This window comes from Camponotus floridanus, unplaced genomic scaffold, assembly GCF_003227725.1.
Source record: "Camponotus floridanus strain SB8 unplaced genomic scaffold, Cflo_v7.5 scaffold124, whole genome shotgun sequence".
Classification (NCBI taxonomy): Eukaryota; Metazoa; Arthropoda; class Insecta; order Hymenoptera; family Formicidae; genus Camponotus; species Camponotus floridanus.
Window position 1 is genome coordinate 453225 of NW_020229242.1, and position 16423 is coordinate 469647.

Below are 16423 nucleotides of genomic sequence, written 5' to 3' on the forward strand. Positions count from 1 at the left end.
GGGAATAAAAAAAATCAATTTTTGTATTCTTTTAATCTTTAATATTTCGAAAATACTTTTGAAATTTTTGATCAAAATTTGAAACATTTTTCAAACGCAGCAAAAAATAATGTATTTTCTTGAAAAAAAGTTTAATTTTTGTTTATAAAAAATCAATTTTTCTTTTTTAGAAAGCTAGAGAAACGGTGAATATCTTTTCTTGCATCTGGATGTGAAAGGTATTTTTTGCGGTTATTATTTTTCTCGTAATATGACAAGAATTAATGAGAAGATTTTTATTCGTGCTGAAAACTACTGATTGTTAGAGTCGCGCTTTTATATCGCGTAATAAAAAGAAAGTTTTAACTTATTGTCAGCTGTATTTTTAAAGGAACAGCGAAATCACGTTGGATTCAATTAAGTCGTGGACATGAGATTCGGCGGATTGTCGGACGTTTCGCTTCCGCTGCTGCTGTAACGCGGTTGATCCTTTAGAGATTCGTCGGCGATGACAATAGAATTGCCAGGAACGCAGGAGTGATCTCGATTGGCGGTTACCGATCCGTAGGTATCCTTGTATAAGCAGAGGCCGCAGAATCCCGTGGCGTTATAGAGCGGCAGATTCATCAAGCCGTTTGATACAGCAAAGTTTCTGCAAAACATACTCGATTAGCGAAAAATTTTTCGCAAACTCTTGATTACACAATGACTAATCGACGTGCATTTTCGGACACTCGATATATTTTCTAATCGCGAGGTCTACGATTACTTTTTCCGCCTGTGAAAATGGTCCCGGGAAAATTGTAGGAGAGCGCGTGATCAGTTCTTGTATCTCCGTTCGCTTCGAAAGAGCTTTTATTCGGCGAAACATTAGGGGAGGGTAAACTGCGGATCGCGTGTCGGCGATCCCCTCTGCTCGTTTACGTTCCTTAATACTGTGGCTGAGTTTAATGAAGACTGTTATTGTGAGATCATCCTCCCCCCCCCCTCTCTTCCATTAGGATCTCGTAATAAAAGTTCCCACAACACTCTCTCCAATTTTTTATGTTCAATATTTTATATTTGTTTATCTATAATAGTTTATACTCACAATCTTTGTACATAGTTAGACGAGACGAATAAGTAATATAGCATGAAATAATTTCACGCATCAAGCGCATCTCGACGATAAGCTTAAAATTGAAAGTTTATTGAAATAAGCTTTTTATTTAAAATCGGTCGAAAAAAATAAACTTTCGTTATTTCGTCGTTTGCAATCCTAATAAGATATTCTTCAATATTCGAGGTTGAAATTGAGAGCGCAAAAGATCAAACCGGATGTAGATGAAGAGGGGGATGAGGAGAGGATTGCGACAAGTGGATGAGAAAATCCCCTCGGTTAGCACGGCGAGTGCATTTATCCGTAGGTTTATCGAGCGTCAGGTGCATATCGACTGAATAACGCCGGGGCGCAAGGCAAGGGTGGCGACGAAGAAGAGAAGGGGGAAGGGGGGAAAGGCCGGGATTCGGTGGACCTCGAGAGCGACGCTCGACTGCGACTCGAGCTAGGGTGATTCCCGATTGCGATATGCCGCTAAATAGCCTTAAGTAGGATTATGTCTCGTGCTATTGTGACGAAGAGGCGAGGCGAGAAAGCAAGAGGCGGAGGAGGAGCGGCTCGCACAAATTTCGGTCTTTGTGCGGGAAGCCCGACCGGGACGTCCCGACACCTCGCGTCGCATCCCTAGGAGGGTGCTCGAGTTTTCGGATCGGGCGATTCTCTTCCATCGCGAATCGTACGGGAGTAATTGTTCGCGATGGGATCGCGGAACCTGATTTCCGGTGAAAAAGCGTTTGACGATTCTCGCGCGATTTAGAATATTCAAAGGAGGGTTGTACGATCTCGTCTTTGTGAGAATCTTTAAATCAGTAACGCAAAGGGAAAGACGGAGATAAAAAGATTTATAAAAGTCCAGAATAAAATGTGGAAATAATTGAATACAAATATGTAGGGTGCATTTCGCAACTAGTGATAGAGCCGAAAAAAGATGAATCTACATAAAAGAAACATAAGTCGAGAATGTAGAATAAAACCATATAAAAAAAGCTTAGTCTACATTTTCGACTTTATGTTTTTGTAGAATTATCTTTTAGGTTGCATCATGTACACACACATATATATGTATGTATGTATATATATATATATATATATATATATATATATATATATATATGTTAAACATAATCTATATGTAATTTACATATTTAATCACATAGTTTGATATCTTTTCTTCTAACAAATAACTAAGCCTTCGATTCAACTTCTATTGGAATAAGATTCGCTTATCATTGATTGAAGAATTGAGAGAATAATTTTTTTATGTCATTTTCTCTCTCTTTTAAATTCGTCGGAATTATAGAACGATTTTAACATGGAACGACCGATGAAACTAACAGTCGTGCACTCTAATAACCGCATTAGAGAACTCGATATATCACGTCGACAAGATAACGATTCGGCTGGACGCATAGAGCGTGGGATGCGCGCGAGAACCGCCATATGCTCCGTATGGCCTCTTATTTTTCCCGTGTCAGCTTCAATAAGGCGGGGAATTAGGATTGCGCGTTTAAATAGCTTTGAGAAATAACATCGGCAAATAACCAACTTAACTACCCTGACTAAACGAATTAACCGAAACGAATCATCGGTGTATTTCAAGGTATCGGATATAATATTTCGATGCCAAGAAAATTTGCGAAGAGCTTGTCGGGAGAGGATGGAAATCAATACCGATACTGCTGATCCAGTTGCGCTTTCTCGATCCTCTTGTCTTTGGCGCGTCTGTTCTGGAACCAGATCTTGATCTGCGTCTCGGTGAGCCTAAGAGAGGCCGCGAGCTCGAACCTACGTCCCCTCGAGATGTACTCTCCTCGTCGGTATTCGACTTCCAATCTCAACGTCTGTTCGCCGCTGAACGTCGTCCTCTGTCTTCGCGGTCGGCCCTCTTTTCTCCTCCTACGCGCCACTAGAAAAAGAAGAAAAATCTCAGATTTGTTGTCATACTTTTGTGATGTCCATAAATAGGATATTTCCTGTTTCTTTAAGATTTCGATTTGTTGGAAAAATCACGGGATATTTAAAAGACATTTTACAAATATAATTTCAAATCTATTTTTGCTAGTCTTTTCGAGAATATAAGTATTTAATTTTCTGAAAATTCTAGAAATGTAAGAGATGTATATAAAAGTATTTTAGTATCAAGTATTAGGCGAGAAAAAGGAAGAAATTAAATAAAAAGCAGCTATAACTCATCTATTTAAACGAACGATTTAATGATCTCGTGATCAGCGTGAACAATTAGGACGGTCACGCGAAGCTCGTTTCCTGGATTCCCCCAACACCTGGGCGGATGCTCGCACGAGTAACAAATGATCCTGACATCATCCTCGGAAGGTGGACCTTTCGAATAATTGCAATTTCAAGATACAGTTGCGACAAGATGTACACGTGTCACGATTTCCTCCAATTCGATTTTAATCTTTACTTTTCGCGCATATTCGGATAAGATGAATCTGGAAGCGCTGTAATTTCATCCTCGCCACGTGACAGAATAATTAGAACGCATCGGTAAGCGACACCGGAAATCGTGGCTTCCCGAGGCTTCGCTCAATCCGGTCCGAAGCGGATACGGGATCCTGATTGCATCTCAAACCTTATAACCCTTTACGAGCAGTGCGATAGATTTCAAGGGAGAAAAAAAATGCACGAAAAAGAGAACATTACGCTTCATTAAAGGAATATAACTAAACGAAAGATTCTTGTTCCGGGAAAAAAATCTATAATCTCAAGTAATCCCTATTTGCATATACATATATGCCGCAGGAAAAAAAGAAAAATTGAAAAATAATTAAAAGAAGAATTTTTTTGCATTGAAAAAATGAAATTTGAAGGGAGAAAATTGCCGATATACATGTAATCGTACATCGATACGAACTGATATCTCGCTCCCCTGGAACATCACATCCCTATTCTTTGCCGCAAATTGTCGAGATCACAGAGATCAAAGTCAGGATACGCAAGTATGTATGCGGATTCCGCGATGCGAGATTCGCGAACGCGAACACCCGGCGTGCACGATATTTTCCGGCGAGTCGAGTCGGCGGTGGCTCTCGGGGAGGCTTAAGGACCGGCGAGGAGGAAAAGGAGGAGGAGGAAGAGGAAGAAGAGGAAGAGGAAGAGGAGAAGGAGAAGAGCTGATTTGTGCAGGGAATACCACGATGTGTATCTCGCATTGAGGGGCGGCCAACTGCGTCTCGTAATCTCGTCACAATAACGCGACGAGGTGTCGAAGCGGGATAAAATCGCGCGTTCGCTCTCGCGTGCGATCTTTTCTGTCCCGGGCTTCCCCGACAAACTTTCCAGATGAAGAGTGAAATTCGTTAATTCTCGCCCTCCCGTCGCTCGGACCGGGACATCCAAGTATTTCGGCAATCTGCCTGTATCGAATCAATCTCATCGAAATGCTCTCATTTTTTTTCACCCCCTCTTTTTTTCGCGAGATTTGTTGCTAAATTTTTTGGAAGTTTTACTCTTCTGTCTTGTGATATTTCAATGTTTTTTTTAAACAATCGAAAGTTTCCTCGAAAAATATATTTATCTCGCAAAGAATGCATTCGTTTAGAGATACAACGTTTTAGGAATCATATCTACTATGCAGAGAATTGGGTATTTAAAATATATTTCGGAAAATTAGGATCATTATTTTCGAAAATGGCACAATTTTCGACCTTATTACATTTAATATATTCTTATTTTATAGTATCCTGTCTCTTGAAATTTCTTTTTTTTTCAAATATGCGTCTTCGGGAAACGAAAAAAATATCGTAAATCACTTTCGACAAGTCGTTTTGAGAGAATCTGGCGAAAAGGTTTATAAATTTAAAAATCTGTCATTTTTTCTTGAAACAATTTCCGAGTAGGAAATTCGTAGCATTGTCTGTAGCTGCTGAGAAATTCGTATCATTGTCGATACTAAGGGAGAGCACTACAGTCGTTACAGAGTATCCTCTCCCTCTGGACGATGGTCGTGTCGTTCGTCCGACGTCGCATAATGCGACATCGCGAAATCTGCTTACCGATTCGCGAATACTCGAACGCAAAGATGCCTCCGATCCTAAGCTTACAGAGAGAGAGAGAGAGAGAGAGAGAGGGAGAGAGAAACGTGTCGTCCGAGCACCAGGCCTTTGGAATTGCGCGATGCGATCGCCTGCATTTCCATGTGTGCATATCTCCGTGCTGCAGCTCACACGCGAGTGAAATAGAATGTATGTCTTTTGGTCGAAAATATCGTAACATACGAGGATAAAATCTTTGTGCTAAAGTTGAAGATGAATAGTACGCGATTTTGAGCGAAAAATGCATAAATTTTTTAGCATAAATCTGATCGATAATGCCAGCTGTAAGAGAATTTTGATCGCCCAAAAAAATCGCTCGAAATCTTAAATTTCAATAAACAACTTTATCGTAAAAACGAATTTTATTTTTGTACGCGCTAAAAGATTGAAAAATTTAAATATTCTGAAAACCCACTCATCCTAATTTTCAAAACAGCTAATTTTTAGAGCCAATGTGATTAATTCTTCATTAATTGTTCAAAATGAGCTAAATTAAATTGCAACGAATAATCAAGTAAATTGGATAAAATTAAATCGCGTGTAAATGTGAAAAATTTTTAATAAAGTTTAATCGGACAAATTTGAAATACTTGATCGCGCTGCGCGTGATTAATTTTGAAATTTGTGGAAAAGAGAAAGAGTGCAGCGAGGACTTACGGAACGCTGAAAATCCTTGGAAGTGATGCTCGGCCATAGGATGATGGGGCAGACCGTTGAGATGCGGCGGTAGCGCGGACGGATGTGCGAGTTGCGTCAGGTGTAAGGATGGATGATCACCGGGTGCCCTCGGGAAGACCCCGTGCAGGAAGGGCAATCTCACGCTCGCGAGCATCGAATCCTTCTCCGTTGTCTTGTCCTCGAACACCTGACTTTTCACGGCGTCGTCCGACGTCTTTTCGGGATCTTTGGAATGCGACATCTGACAAGAAGAAGAATACTCGGTAATAATTTAATTTATTTTAATTTAATTTAATTGATTTCCGTGTGATTAATTCAAGTTTAAAAATTCATCGATGCGCTCGGACTCTCGAAAGAGAGAGTTTCGTAGAATTCGAAAGAAATTGATTGAGAGTTGGACAGGAAGAAGAGTTGGATTTTTGAGACAAAAAATTATGTTGTACATATCTTGATTGATAATGTTAATTAATTAATAAGACGCAGAGAAAATATGCGATCTCTGTACTTACATGGAACATTTTGTGCGATTCGAGCGAACCGGGCAACACGTGGGGGGTCTCCCCCGTGATTTCCGGCGAAGAGTCCAGACTTTCCCGCGCGTGATCCTCATCTTCGTCATCCTCCGTTTTCTTGGTCGCCTCCAAGTGGCCGTAGAGCCGCGCGAAGAAACGTCGCGGCGACGACGGTCTTCTCGTCTTCTTCGCAGACATTTCACGGGATCTTCAAATTCGATGGTCCATGGATCTCTTTAGACGTCGAATATCTCCTCCAGCGAAGAGAGAAAACAATTTTCGAAGATCTTTAAATGAAAAATGATTCTTCTAAATAAAGGGACAATCTGGAAAAACGCTCTCTTTATAGATAGAAAATGTTTTTTTCCGAATAAAGAACAGGTGGATTGTGAAGAAAATTCCTCTATGAGAAAGAATATCTTCTCCGTAGATGGATCTCTCGAGAGGTTTGTGTAAAATATTTGTCCCAAATGAATCTTTTGAATTTTTGCAAAATTTAAAACATTCTTTCCAAGCGAAGAAAGCTTATCTTTATCACATGCAAATACTATTAAAGCCCCATACACACACATAAAAGTTTCATTGTTAGATATCTAGTGTTCCAAGGGAGTTTTTAACTAGATTCTCTCCAAATTTTTGGAACTCGGAAAGTTTTCAAATTTCGAGGATCGACCTGCTTAATCCACCTTTTTCAAGAGTCTCAACACGTTTCATTATTTCTTCTTTTTTCATCCGAGATGTTATCTTTCACTCGATTTCCGGATAATAACTTCACTCAAAGGGACACACCAAACTTTCTCAATGCACAATCAAAGTTACGATACTCTAGATGATTGCCAGGATCGAGAAATGAGAATTCGCGAGAGGAGCCAGAGGACGTCGGTCTGCGACGCGGGATGACGGCACGCGCGTCTGAATCACCTAACCGTCCTCCATTCTCTCACCTCGTACATCGGCTAGGACGAAGGAGCAAGGTAGGGATACGTGAGATACTCCCTTCCACGGTGGATGTCTCTCCACCCTCCCATTCCCACGCGGTACTGCGCCGCCCCTGTGCGAAGTCGCACGTGCGGCCACCGTTTCCTGTAGACTGTAGACGGATAAACACGCGGATAGCTTTAAGATGTCTCCTGGGGGGGGGGGGAAGGGGGGGTTCGCGATCTTCCCAAATCCTCAATTTGCCAATAAAGTTTGTCAGATATTTAAAAGGTTGCGATGTGAATGCGCGTGAGTTGCGCATGATTATAAAGATGTAATTAATCAATAAATAAAGATGTAATTTAATTAGATAATTAAGTAAGGCTAAGAAACATAAACGCAGAAGGTAGTGCGTTTTAATCTATAAGATATCCAATTAAAAAGGAACTATCATGTATAATCATTACAAAGTATTAGCAATTATCTACAATGTAAGTTATTGTCAAGATTAGACAAAGTCATATACTATTTTATATTACATTATATTGCGACTCTGAATATAATTATATTAATAATTAATAATTTTATATATATATATATATATATATATATATATATATATATATATAATATAACATAATACAGCAATAATAATAATATAATATAGTGTAATATAAAATTAGTAATTTTTATCTAATTAATTTTATAAAACTATTTTAATTGCTAATAAGAATAATAATTAATTCTATAAAATGAACAATTTTTGCACTGCATCGCGGGAAGTTATTATTAATAAACCATGTCCCAGAGCAATTATATTATCGCAATTTTATTTGGACATTAAAACCTATTCAAATTAAATACAATAGCCTAAGACGCTTAAATAAATATCAAAAATATAATCTTTATGATTCTATATTTTAATCTCTCGACAAAAAAAAACAAATAAAATTATATAGATAATAAATAAATAAATAAATAAAATAATGTATAAAACAAAATAAAAATTATGTATATAATTTTATAAATATTATAGATATATAAGAGAGAAGGGAGAAAAAGATGTTACATAATTTTCGATATATAATATGAAAAATAATACACGAAAGAAGACAACGGAGGAGCTTCGCGAATTAATTTATTTCAACAATTGTGGTGCGCCAATCATGCATTGTGCTTTCCGAAGAAATGAAAGAGGGGCTTTTTCGCGAGCAAGAATGAAAGAAGCGAACGCGCGCGGTTTAGCGTGAATAGCGAGATTATTTGCGGGTTCATTCTGTTTTCAATTTTCTCAATGCGGCGAAACAACGCATCCCGATGAGTTCTGATTATCGGTACTTATTGGTATTCGGAAAAACTTTTCCCTTCCTTCAATTTTAATCTTTGATTGAAGGCGATATTATTCTTCTCTCCCAATGCTTTTTTTTAACAAGTAGCTGGAATTATTAAATTGTAAGAAATCTAAAGAAATTGAATTATGATAAAAGAAAAGATCAAAATTTTGATTGTTTTCTCTATATTTGGCTGCATATGTAAAAAATTAAATTTGCGAATTGCAAAATATAAATTTCGTAATATATATATGTAGGATGTTTCATCTTTATCGCATTATTTTTAATGACAGATTATTTGATTAATTTGAAATCAGTTTCCTGAAAATATGAAATATTAATAATTTTGGAGCGATTAAAAAAGTAGAGTTTGTTGCAAAATAAATTATTCAGCAAATTATAAATGGATTATAAAATTATATTCTTTAGTTAATTTTGAATGAAAATTACTTCAATAAAATTTTAATTTTAATTTAGTTATATCTTTATAATGTTAAAAAATTGAATAAATGATTTTTCATGTTATTTTTGCCGAGAAAAATTATAATTTAGATTGGAAAAAATCAAAGAGAGAGAATCTGTCATTAAAAATTAATGTGATAAAAACAAAATATAGTGTACTATTATTATAATTTAAAAAATATGTTATAATTAAAAAAAGATTTTAATAGACATTGCATCGAAGGAAATCCAGAGATGAAAATTTAAGAAAATTATAGATTTTCTTTTTAAGATGTCAACTTTGGAGTATTCCAAGAGTTCAAACTTAAACTTTTTTTTGAATTTAAAACTTTATAATCCAATTTAGCTTTAAATCTATAAATAAATCTATAAATTTAATTTTCTTGAAGTATATCCACAATCTGTAAAAATATTTTCCAAATATCATTAAATTCTGTATTTTAATCGCCATAATTATTTTAATTTTGTTTTGCCTGTAATATACCAATATACCAATATTAATCTTCAGTATTATTTCAATCTTCAATTAAAAAATATTGCGCTCATTCACATCTCATCCCTCTTTAGATTAAGCGAAATCAAACAACAATAAAGATAAAAGTAACAATAACACGCCCTCGCAAGCTCTGCTGTTAAACGGCACGACAGCTGAAAACTTGATCAGCGACACTCGTCCGCGGCATTCGGCCGCATCATCACGGATCCCATCCCATCGTCCTCGATCACGTATGTGTCTCCTCCTCCACCCCCTTCCTTTTCCCCCCGCCACGATTCCCCGGATGATCTGGATTGTTTCGCGTGAGATTCATCCGCGCGATGGAGGCGGATTCTGGATGCTGGACCAATCGGGCGACGGACGGGGATCGATGTAATTAGAGGAGCCAACCCGGCGAGAGCGCCGAGGGTGAGCGCGGGAAGCACGTGCGCGCGCACCCCCCGAGAACCCCCGCGCCCCCGCCCCCGCGGGTATATGGGTGTCTAATTCCCTTTGTGCGCCGTCTATTATTGTCGGCATTTACGATTATTACGCTCACGCTGATTTCGCGCGCGCTCGTCGTCGCGTAGCCGTTGCGTTGTCGTTGTCGTCGTCGTCGTCGGGCGCGACGCGACGCGACGCGACAATACAATTATCGTTATCCCCGCGGTCAATATTCCCCGCGAGGACGAGCTAGGCGTCGGGGAAGCCGCGGGGGTGCGCGGTCGCTTATCGACGCGTCCTCTGGAAAACGAATTTATTATTATCGTTATTATTGTTATCGTTATTGCATCCCTTCCCTTTTTTCAAACGGGGCGGTAAAATAGCAAAGCTACCGTTCAGAGTAACTCGATCGATGCTAAATGTACAGAATGTCGTAACTCTAACAATTATAGATGTATTTCTGCGTTTATTTTCCTTTTTGAAAAATACTCATAGTAAAATATTAGTATTTGAAAAATACTCATCTTTTAACCATTTAATCTTTAAACTATTTAACAAAAATCCAAGTAAACTATTCAAAATTTTCATGTACGATTCATCCTTTTAATTTCTGCCATCCAAAAAGCTCAACGACGAAAATGTGAGTGAATTGCCATATATACTCGATAAGAGAAGTTTTTAAAATTTGATGATATGTATAAGAAAAATCGCAATTCTCAATTTCTTTTTGACATTAATATGATAACCTTCATAGTATGTAAGCATGACGCGGTTACATCAATGCCGCAGTTCACCTGGCAAGCTTTTAAAGAACCATAAAAGGACATCCAAAGGCAGGATATGCCTCCGAAGATTCGGACGGAGCACGGGGAGCTTGGAGCGACGTCAAAATCACATATCTCGTCGTAAGTCTTCGTTTCATCGTTATTGGAGCCGATCGCCAGTTTTAACACGTGTGTATAGGAAGTCAAAGTGAGACTTTGGCCTTGACGGAGCCGGAGCGCGAAATCGGGCCCCGGAAGGAGGGTCGGGTGGCCTTGGGCCTGTTTTGCACTCTGTCATGCTCGCAGTGCTGCGTGTGGAATACCTGGGGTCCGATAGCGGGTTTCGCCCTGCGGGCTTTCCCGAGCTGGAACGAGTCCCTGGTGGCCCTGCTGTCCGATTGGGGTTGCATCAGCTACCTGACTTGCTGTATACCCTGTTGCTGGCTCCTCTATAAGAAAGGTGATCTTAGTATAGTAATATAGGAACCCCACGCAAAAGAAAGAGATAGAGAAAAAAACTAGAATCAATTACTTTTAAAAATAAAATAGGTTTTACATAAAAAGCGATTTTCTAAAAATATGCAATTTGGACTAACAAAGATATTTTATAAAACTTGTTAATCCTTTTTGTTCTGCACGATATAATTTAAACGTACGATTGATTGTAAACAAGATGATAGTTTTAAATATCACAAATAAATTTGAAGCGCATTAATATATCGTATTAAAATTAATATAAGGCTTGACAATGTCCTTGCGAATGGCGGCGATTCTTTCTACTCTTGCGACTTTCGTTCGTTGCGTGTCCTCTAGGGAGAACGTCTTCACTATGTACGTTAATTTTGCGCGGCTGATTGCTGATCGAAATTAAAAAGGATGATTTTGTCATTCAGAATGGTACATACCGCGGCCATCCTGAACGGATTGTCGGGAGTGATCCTTGGTCCTGCCACAGCACTGGTCTCCGCGGTTTGGTTCCCTCCTGGGAAACGCACCACTGCTACCGGTACTTTTCTATTTTATCTAATAATCAACAAAAGAAATATAATTAAAAAAAATAATTATATATATATAGCATAATTGCATAAAAAATTACAATTTTTAAAATTCATGATAAAGAATACATTTTCCATAACTGAACAAGACGTGATTCTTTTTCTTGATTTTTTTTTGTTGAATTGTGCTATTATTACTGCATTAATCTAAACAAGTTAATCAATATTGTAGGCATATCTTCTGCTTGCAATCAATTGGGAATGGCGATTTCTTATTTAATTGGGCCAGCTATAGTAGAGGACACAATCGCGTATAATACTACATCTTTGATAAATAATATAAATTCCAACAAAAGTGTCACTTTTGATAAAACGTATCCGGTGGCATTGCGAGCACAGATTATGTCTCTCATGAGAATCGGTATGTTTTTACAAAAACTGTATAAGTAAAATAATTTTGTTTATATAAAATAACTAAAAGATTATATTCCAGTAAGCAAAACATTAATAATGTCGGCAATTTGGCAGCAGATTCAAGCATAGAAATTGCAACAAATTGGCATCAACTACGCTTGTACTATACATAAGTTTACATTGTAGCTGACAGAGCTACAGAGCTTGTCTAAAATTTGACAATAGATTGTTTTAATGTTGCCAAGACTTAAAATAAAATAAAATTGTTGAATTAGTGTTAATTTTTCCTACTGTATTTAATGATTTCAGAATTTGTCGGCCAATTTCTTATCCTGATAGGCATTCTTTGTTTCTTACCGGAGGAATCGTGTCAATCTGTTGACCTCTCTGAAATTTCCGAGCGTCTTGGCCTCGTAGAATCCATCTTTCGTCTATTAAAGTAATTGTTTGTTATCCTTTCAAGATTTCAGCTATGAAATTTTGAAAAAATATATTATAATTTGTCCCTTTTTTTTGTGAAAAATTAGTGATGCTACATCACTTTCCATTTCATGAAAGAGTACCAAGTCCCTTTGGCGCAGAGGATAGCGCGTTGGACTTCTAATCCAAAGGTCGTGGGTTCGATCCCCACAAGGGATGGTTGATCCTTTTTCTTTTTTTTGTTCAGATTCCTTTCCTCTTGGACATTAAGTCGTACATTAAATTTCCTAATCTAAAAATAATTAAGTATCGATTTGAACGAAAACTACAAATAAATGAAAATATAACTTTTTCTTATTGTTTTGCTTATTTATATTTATGTTAATATATTTTGCAAAATTGTAATTAATTTTTTAATTGTAATTAATTAATTTGCTATAGAAACTTAACTCTCTAATAATTTAGTCATTTCTACAGAAATAAAAACATGTGGCGTCTCTGCTTGGCTGCCGCACTTAGCCAAGGTGTGACTGGACCTTGGCTCGCGATGATGACGATGACATTTGACGCCAGCATTACGCAAGTAAGAATACGGTGTAAAAATTTTGAGCATTTGTTTCATTCAAAAGCGATTTACATTTGACAAAATTTTTCTAAAATATCAAGTATATCAAATTGTTAAAAATTTACATTTATAAAAAAAAGTTAGAAAGTTAAATTGTTGAGATTTATTTGTCTAATCTATCTCGGAAACTTTAGAATTTATTTTTCATTATAGCGCCATAGATAATTTTTTAAATAAATGTCAAAATTCAGGAAGAGGCGGACAAGTTAGCTTTCTGGACTATCATCGTTAGTGGCGTTTTGAGCTTGATAGCGTCGCGATTGGCAGATGCATTTCAAGGTCGTCTAAAGATCACTCTTTACATACTGTTGACGATATCATCGGCAATGTTCCTATGGATACTATTGCTCGACGATCGTATCCTAGTCTTCCACAAGGGTGAATTATATGCCGCGGTCATCCTGGGGATATCCGCCAGCTGGTCCACTCCCGCCCTTTTTCTCGAACTCGCCTCCGAGATTGCATTTCCGATCTCCGAAGCCATCGTCGGTGGTTATATGATCTTCCTATCGAATCTTGTCGGCGCGCTCTTTTACTTTTCATATTTTCTTCCATGGATGAGTAAGAACGATATTTCAATTCTCTATAAATTAATTAATATTATAATATTATATTATATTTTTATATAAATAATTTATATAAATAATTGATATTATATTATATTTAATATATTCATAATTATATATAGTGTTTTTTATATTGATTATTCTTTATCTTGCTTTTATATTGCATGAGCAGATATTGATAATTAAAAAGTATCATTAAAACATGAAAAATATTATATATATATATATATATATATATATATATATATATATAATATTTTTCATGTTTTAATGATACTTTTTAATTATATATATATATATATATATATATATATATATTTTTTTTTTAATTTCTTTTCCCTTTCTCATATTTTTTATATTAAATCTTATGAATTTTCTTTAAACAAAATATTTCCAGTCTTCTTTTTCTCTTCTCATTTTTAGGAACTTATCAAAAGTTTTATTTTCTATTCCCTTTATCTTATCTTTAATATGTAATTAATTAATTAATTTTTTTTATTTTCTTTGCTTTTTACAATTAAAGATAAACATTCGTCGACATATTGGACGTTTGCAAATATCTCGATGGCAACCATACTCGTAATATACATCCAGGAAGATTATAATCGTACAAAGATGAAGTAAGTATTTAATGCATATATATTTTACTTTTTTATGCGACCAGAGAATGATTAATTTGTGATATAATGCGAAGCGAATGACGTGCAATCAAGTGCAAGAAAAAAAAAACAAAGCAAAAAAAAGAAATACAAAGAGAGTACAATTTTACGACAAAGCACATATTTTAATCTAAATCGAAAAGAGAACAAAAAAAATAAGATAAAAATTTATTAATCGACACTAAACAAACAAACAACGCACGCCCGGAAGTATATTGCCTTTCACTTTTTAATTCATTTTTTACATCGAGTCTTCTGTCTTCTTATTGCAATTATTGAATTATGATGTTCAATGTGAAATATATTATAAGAACTCTTTTTCTCACGCATACATATATTAAAATAAATTAATTTTTTCACATGCCATTAATAAAAAGACATCTCATCGATATCATAAATATAACCTATTAAAAATGAGAAATTATATGCAAAAAGAAACTAATTTTATTTCGATATATAGTATAAAAAGATCAAATGCTTTTTTTCACTTTTAACATTGTAATTCGATATTATTATGTATCGGGGAATCATAAGTCTTAGGCTGATGGCAGAGAACTAGATGTCTGTCATAGTCGTGGACGTAAAGTAAGACAGAGAAAAACGTAAGTCGTACAAGGCCATTGTGACAATGGCCTTGTACGACTTACGTTTTTCTCTGTCTTACTTTACGTCCACGACTACGACAAACATGTAGTTCTCTGCCATCAGCCTTAGCTATATTATTAAGATAACAAAAGAGTCTACATGAAAATTTATACCCCAGATCTGTGCATTTGTTTGTTTTATAAAATATAAATTTCTCTCTTTTAGTATGAAATGTACATGCATGCATTATAATATGGCATACATTATAATAATTAATTATTGCTAATATCGATATTTCAGTTCAACATCTCGAGGATCTTGGAACGAAATAAAAGATTGCAAAAGATTTCAAAGGAAGAAATACAACGCTAATTGATACCATTCAATTTTTCGATTAATAAAATTAATAAACATCCAGAGATATATCTTCATCATCGAGTTTTAGTCATAGGCGAACTACAATAGCGAAATTTATAAGAATTATAACAATACAGATATTGTGAAAATATACTGTTTCTATTTAGCCGAAAATATAAACAGAATGATTCGTAAATACGTGGCAATGTTTTAGTGAATAAATACATACGTTAAGATATAAAGTATTATTTCAACATAGATCGAATAAAGAAATCTTTTCTTTTTATCTTGACCGTTAATAAAATATTACTCTACCTGATGCAAAAACATTTGAATGTAGGGCCATCGAACACGAAATTGCATAGCTGCATGTGCACAGCATGAGACCGTATGGACCAATGAGCATCGAGTATTATGTTAAGTAAGTCAATATGGCGGCTTAAAGGTGCAATTTCATTGACGCTAAAAAGTAGCGTCAACCATTAGTTGAACAAAGAAGCAACTACTTACTTCTTTGTTCAACCAATGGTTGACGCTACTTTTTAGCGTCAATGAAATTGCACCTTAATACTCGATGCTCATTGGTCCATACGGTTTTATGCTACGCATATGCATCTACAAGACCGCAGCACACACTTTTGCATAAGCGCATAATCATAAGCATAAGAAAATTGATTGGTTCATTTTCTTATGCATATACTTGGGGACCAATCAATTTCCTTATGCTTATGGTTATGCACTTATGCAAAAGTGTGCTGCGGCCTGTACAATTCCGTGCGCGATGGAGAGAATCAGCTGATTCTTATAATTATTACGCATGCGTACAGCGCAAATGTCAGCAGACGCTATTACGCTTTAGTAACGTATATATTTTCTTGTAATAAAGGATACCATCAGATCCTTCATGCGGAAACAAAGTTTCTAAAAATGTACATATATATATAAATAGTAATACATTTATACTTATAATATATAACAGTTGATATATATTGCATGAATATTGCATATTCTTACCATAAATAATAACATAAAAAATACTGATAATTTATACAGGACTCTCCAACAATAGCCCGGTGTGTAACCTC

At 36.0% G+C, this 16423-nt stretch overlaps 2 protein-coding genes and 1 non-coding gene across 3 annotated transcripts; 2 read left to right on the forward strand and 1 right to left on the reverse strand.

The window, feature by feature from the left end:
- Nucleotides 1-204: 204 nt before the first annotated feature.
- LOC105247855 (homeobox protein rough) lies at nucleotides 205-6735 on the reverse strand. The gene is made up of 4 exons (XM_011252263.3): nucleotides 6321-6735; nucleotides 5791-6052; nucleotides 2750-2984; nucleotides 205-631 (listed from the first exon to the last, which is right to left on the reverse strand). The coding sequence occupies exons 1-4, from the start codon at nucleotides 6519-6521 to the stop codon at nucleotides 397-399; spliced, it is 933 nt and encodes a 310-aa protein (XP_011250565.1). The 5' UTR covers nucleotides 6522-6735; the 3' UTR covers nucleotides 205-396.
- A 4876-nt stretch (nucleotides 6736-11611) lies between these two features.
- On the forward strand, nucleotides 11612-15353 carry LOC105247854 (disrupted in renal carcinoma protein 2 homolog). The gene is made up of 6 exons (XM_025415619.1): nucleotides 11612-11723; nucleotides 11945-12133; nucleotides 12436-12565; nucleotides 13024-13129; nucleotides 13363-13656; nucleotides 15282-15353. The coding sequence occupies exons 1-6, from the start codon at nucleotides 11612-11614 to the stop codon at nucleotides 15351-15353; spliced, it is 903 nt and encodes a 300-aa protein (XP_025271404.1).
- On the forward strand, nucleotides 12693-12765 carry Trnar-ucu. Its single transcript has one exon. It is a non-coding gene; the product is annotated as a tRNA-Arg (tRNA).
- Nucleotides 15354-16423: the final 1070 nt, after the last annotated feature.

What these genes read in the sequence shown, in the direction of transcription:
- LOC105247855 (XM_011252263.3), bottom strand. Translation starts at nt 6,521, where the DNA reads ATGTCTGCGAAGAAGACGAGAAGACCGTCGTCGCCGCGACGTTTCTTC. An exon ending in AATCGCACAAAATGTTCCAT is followed by an intron (nt 6,053 to 6,320) that starts GTAAGTACAGAG and finishes TCTTCTTGTCAG; the next exon opens with ATGTCGCATTCCAAAGATCC. An exon ending in CCAAGGATTTTCAGCGTTCC is followed by an intron (nt 2,985 to 5,790) that starts GTAAGTCCTCGC and finishes TTCTTTTTCTAG; the next exon opens with TGGCGCGTAGGAGGAGAAAA.
- LOC105247854 (XM_025415619.1), top strand. Translation starts at nt 11,612, where the DNA reads ATGGTACATACCGCGGCCATCCTGAACGGATTGTCGGGAGTGATCCTT. An exon ending in TATGTCTCTCATGAGAATCG is followed by an intron (nt 12,134 to 12,435) that starts GTATGTTTTTAC and finishes TAATGATTTCAG; the next exon opens with AATTTGTCGGCCAATTTCTT. An exon ending in TCCATCTTTCGTCTATTAAA is followed by an intron (nt 12,566 to 13,023) that starts GTAATTGTTTGT and finishes TCATTTCTACAG; the next exon opens with AAATAAAAACATGTGGCGTC.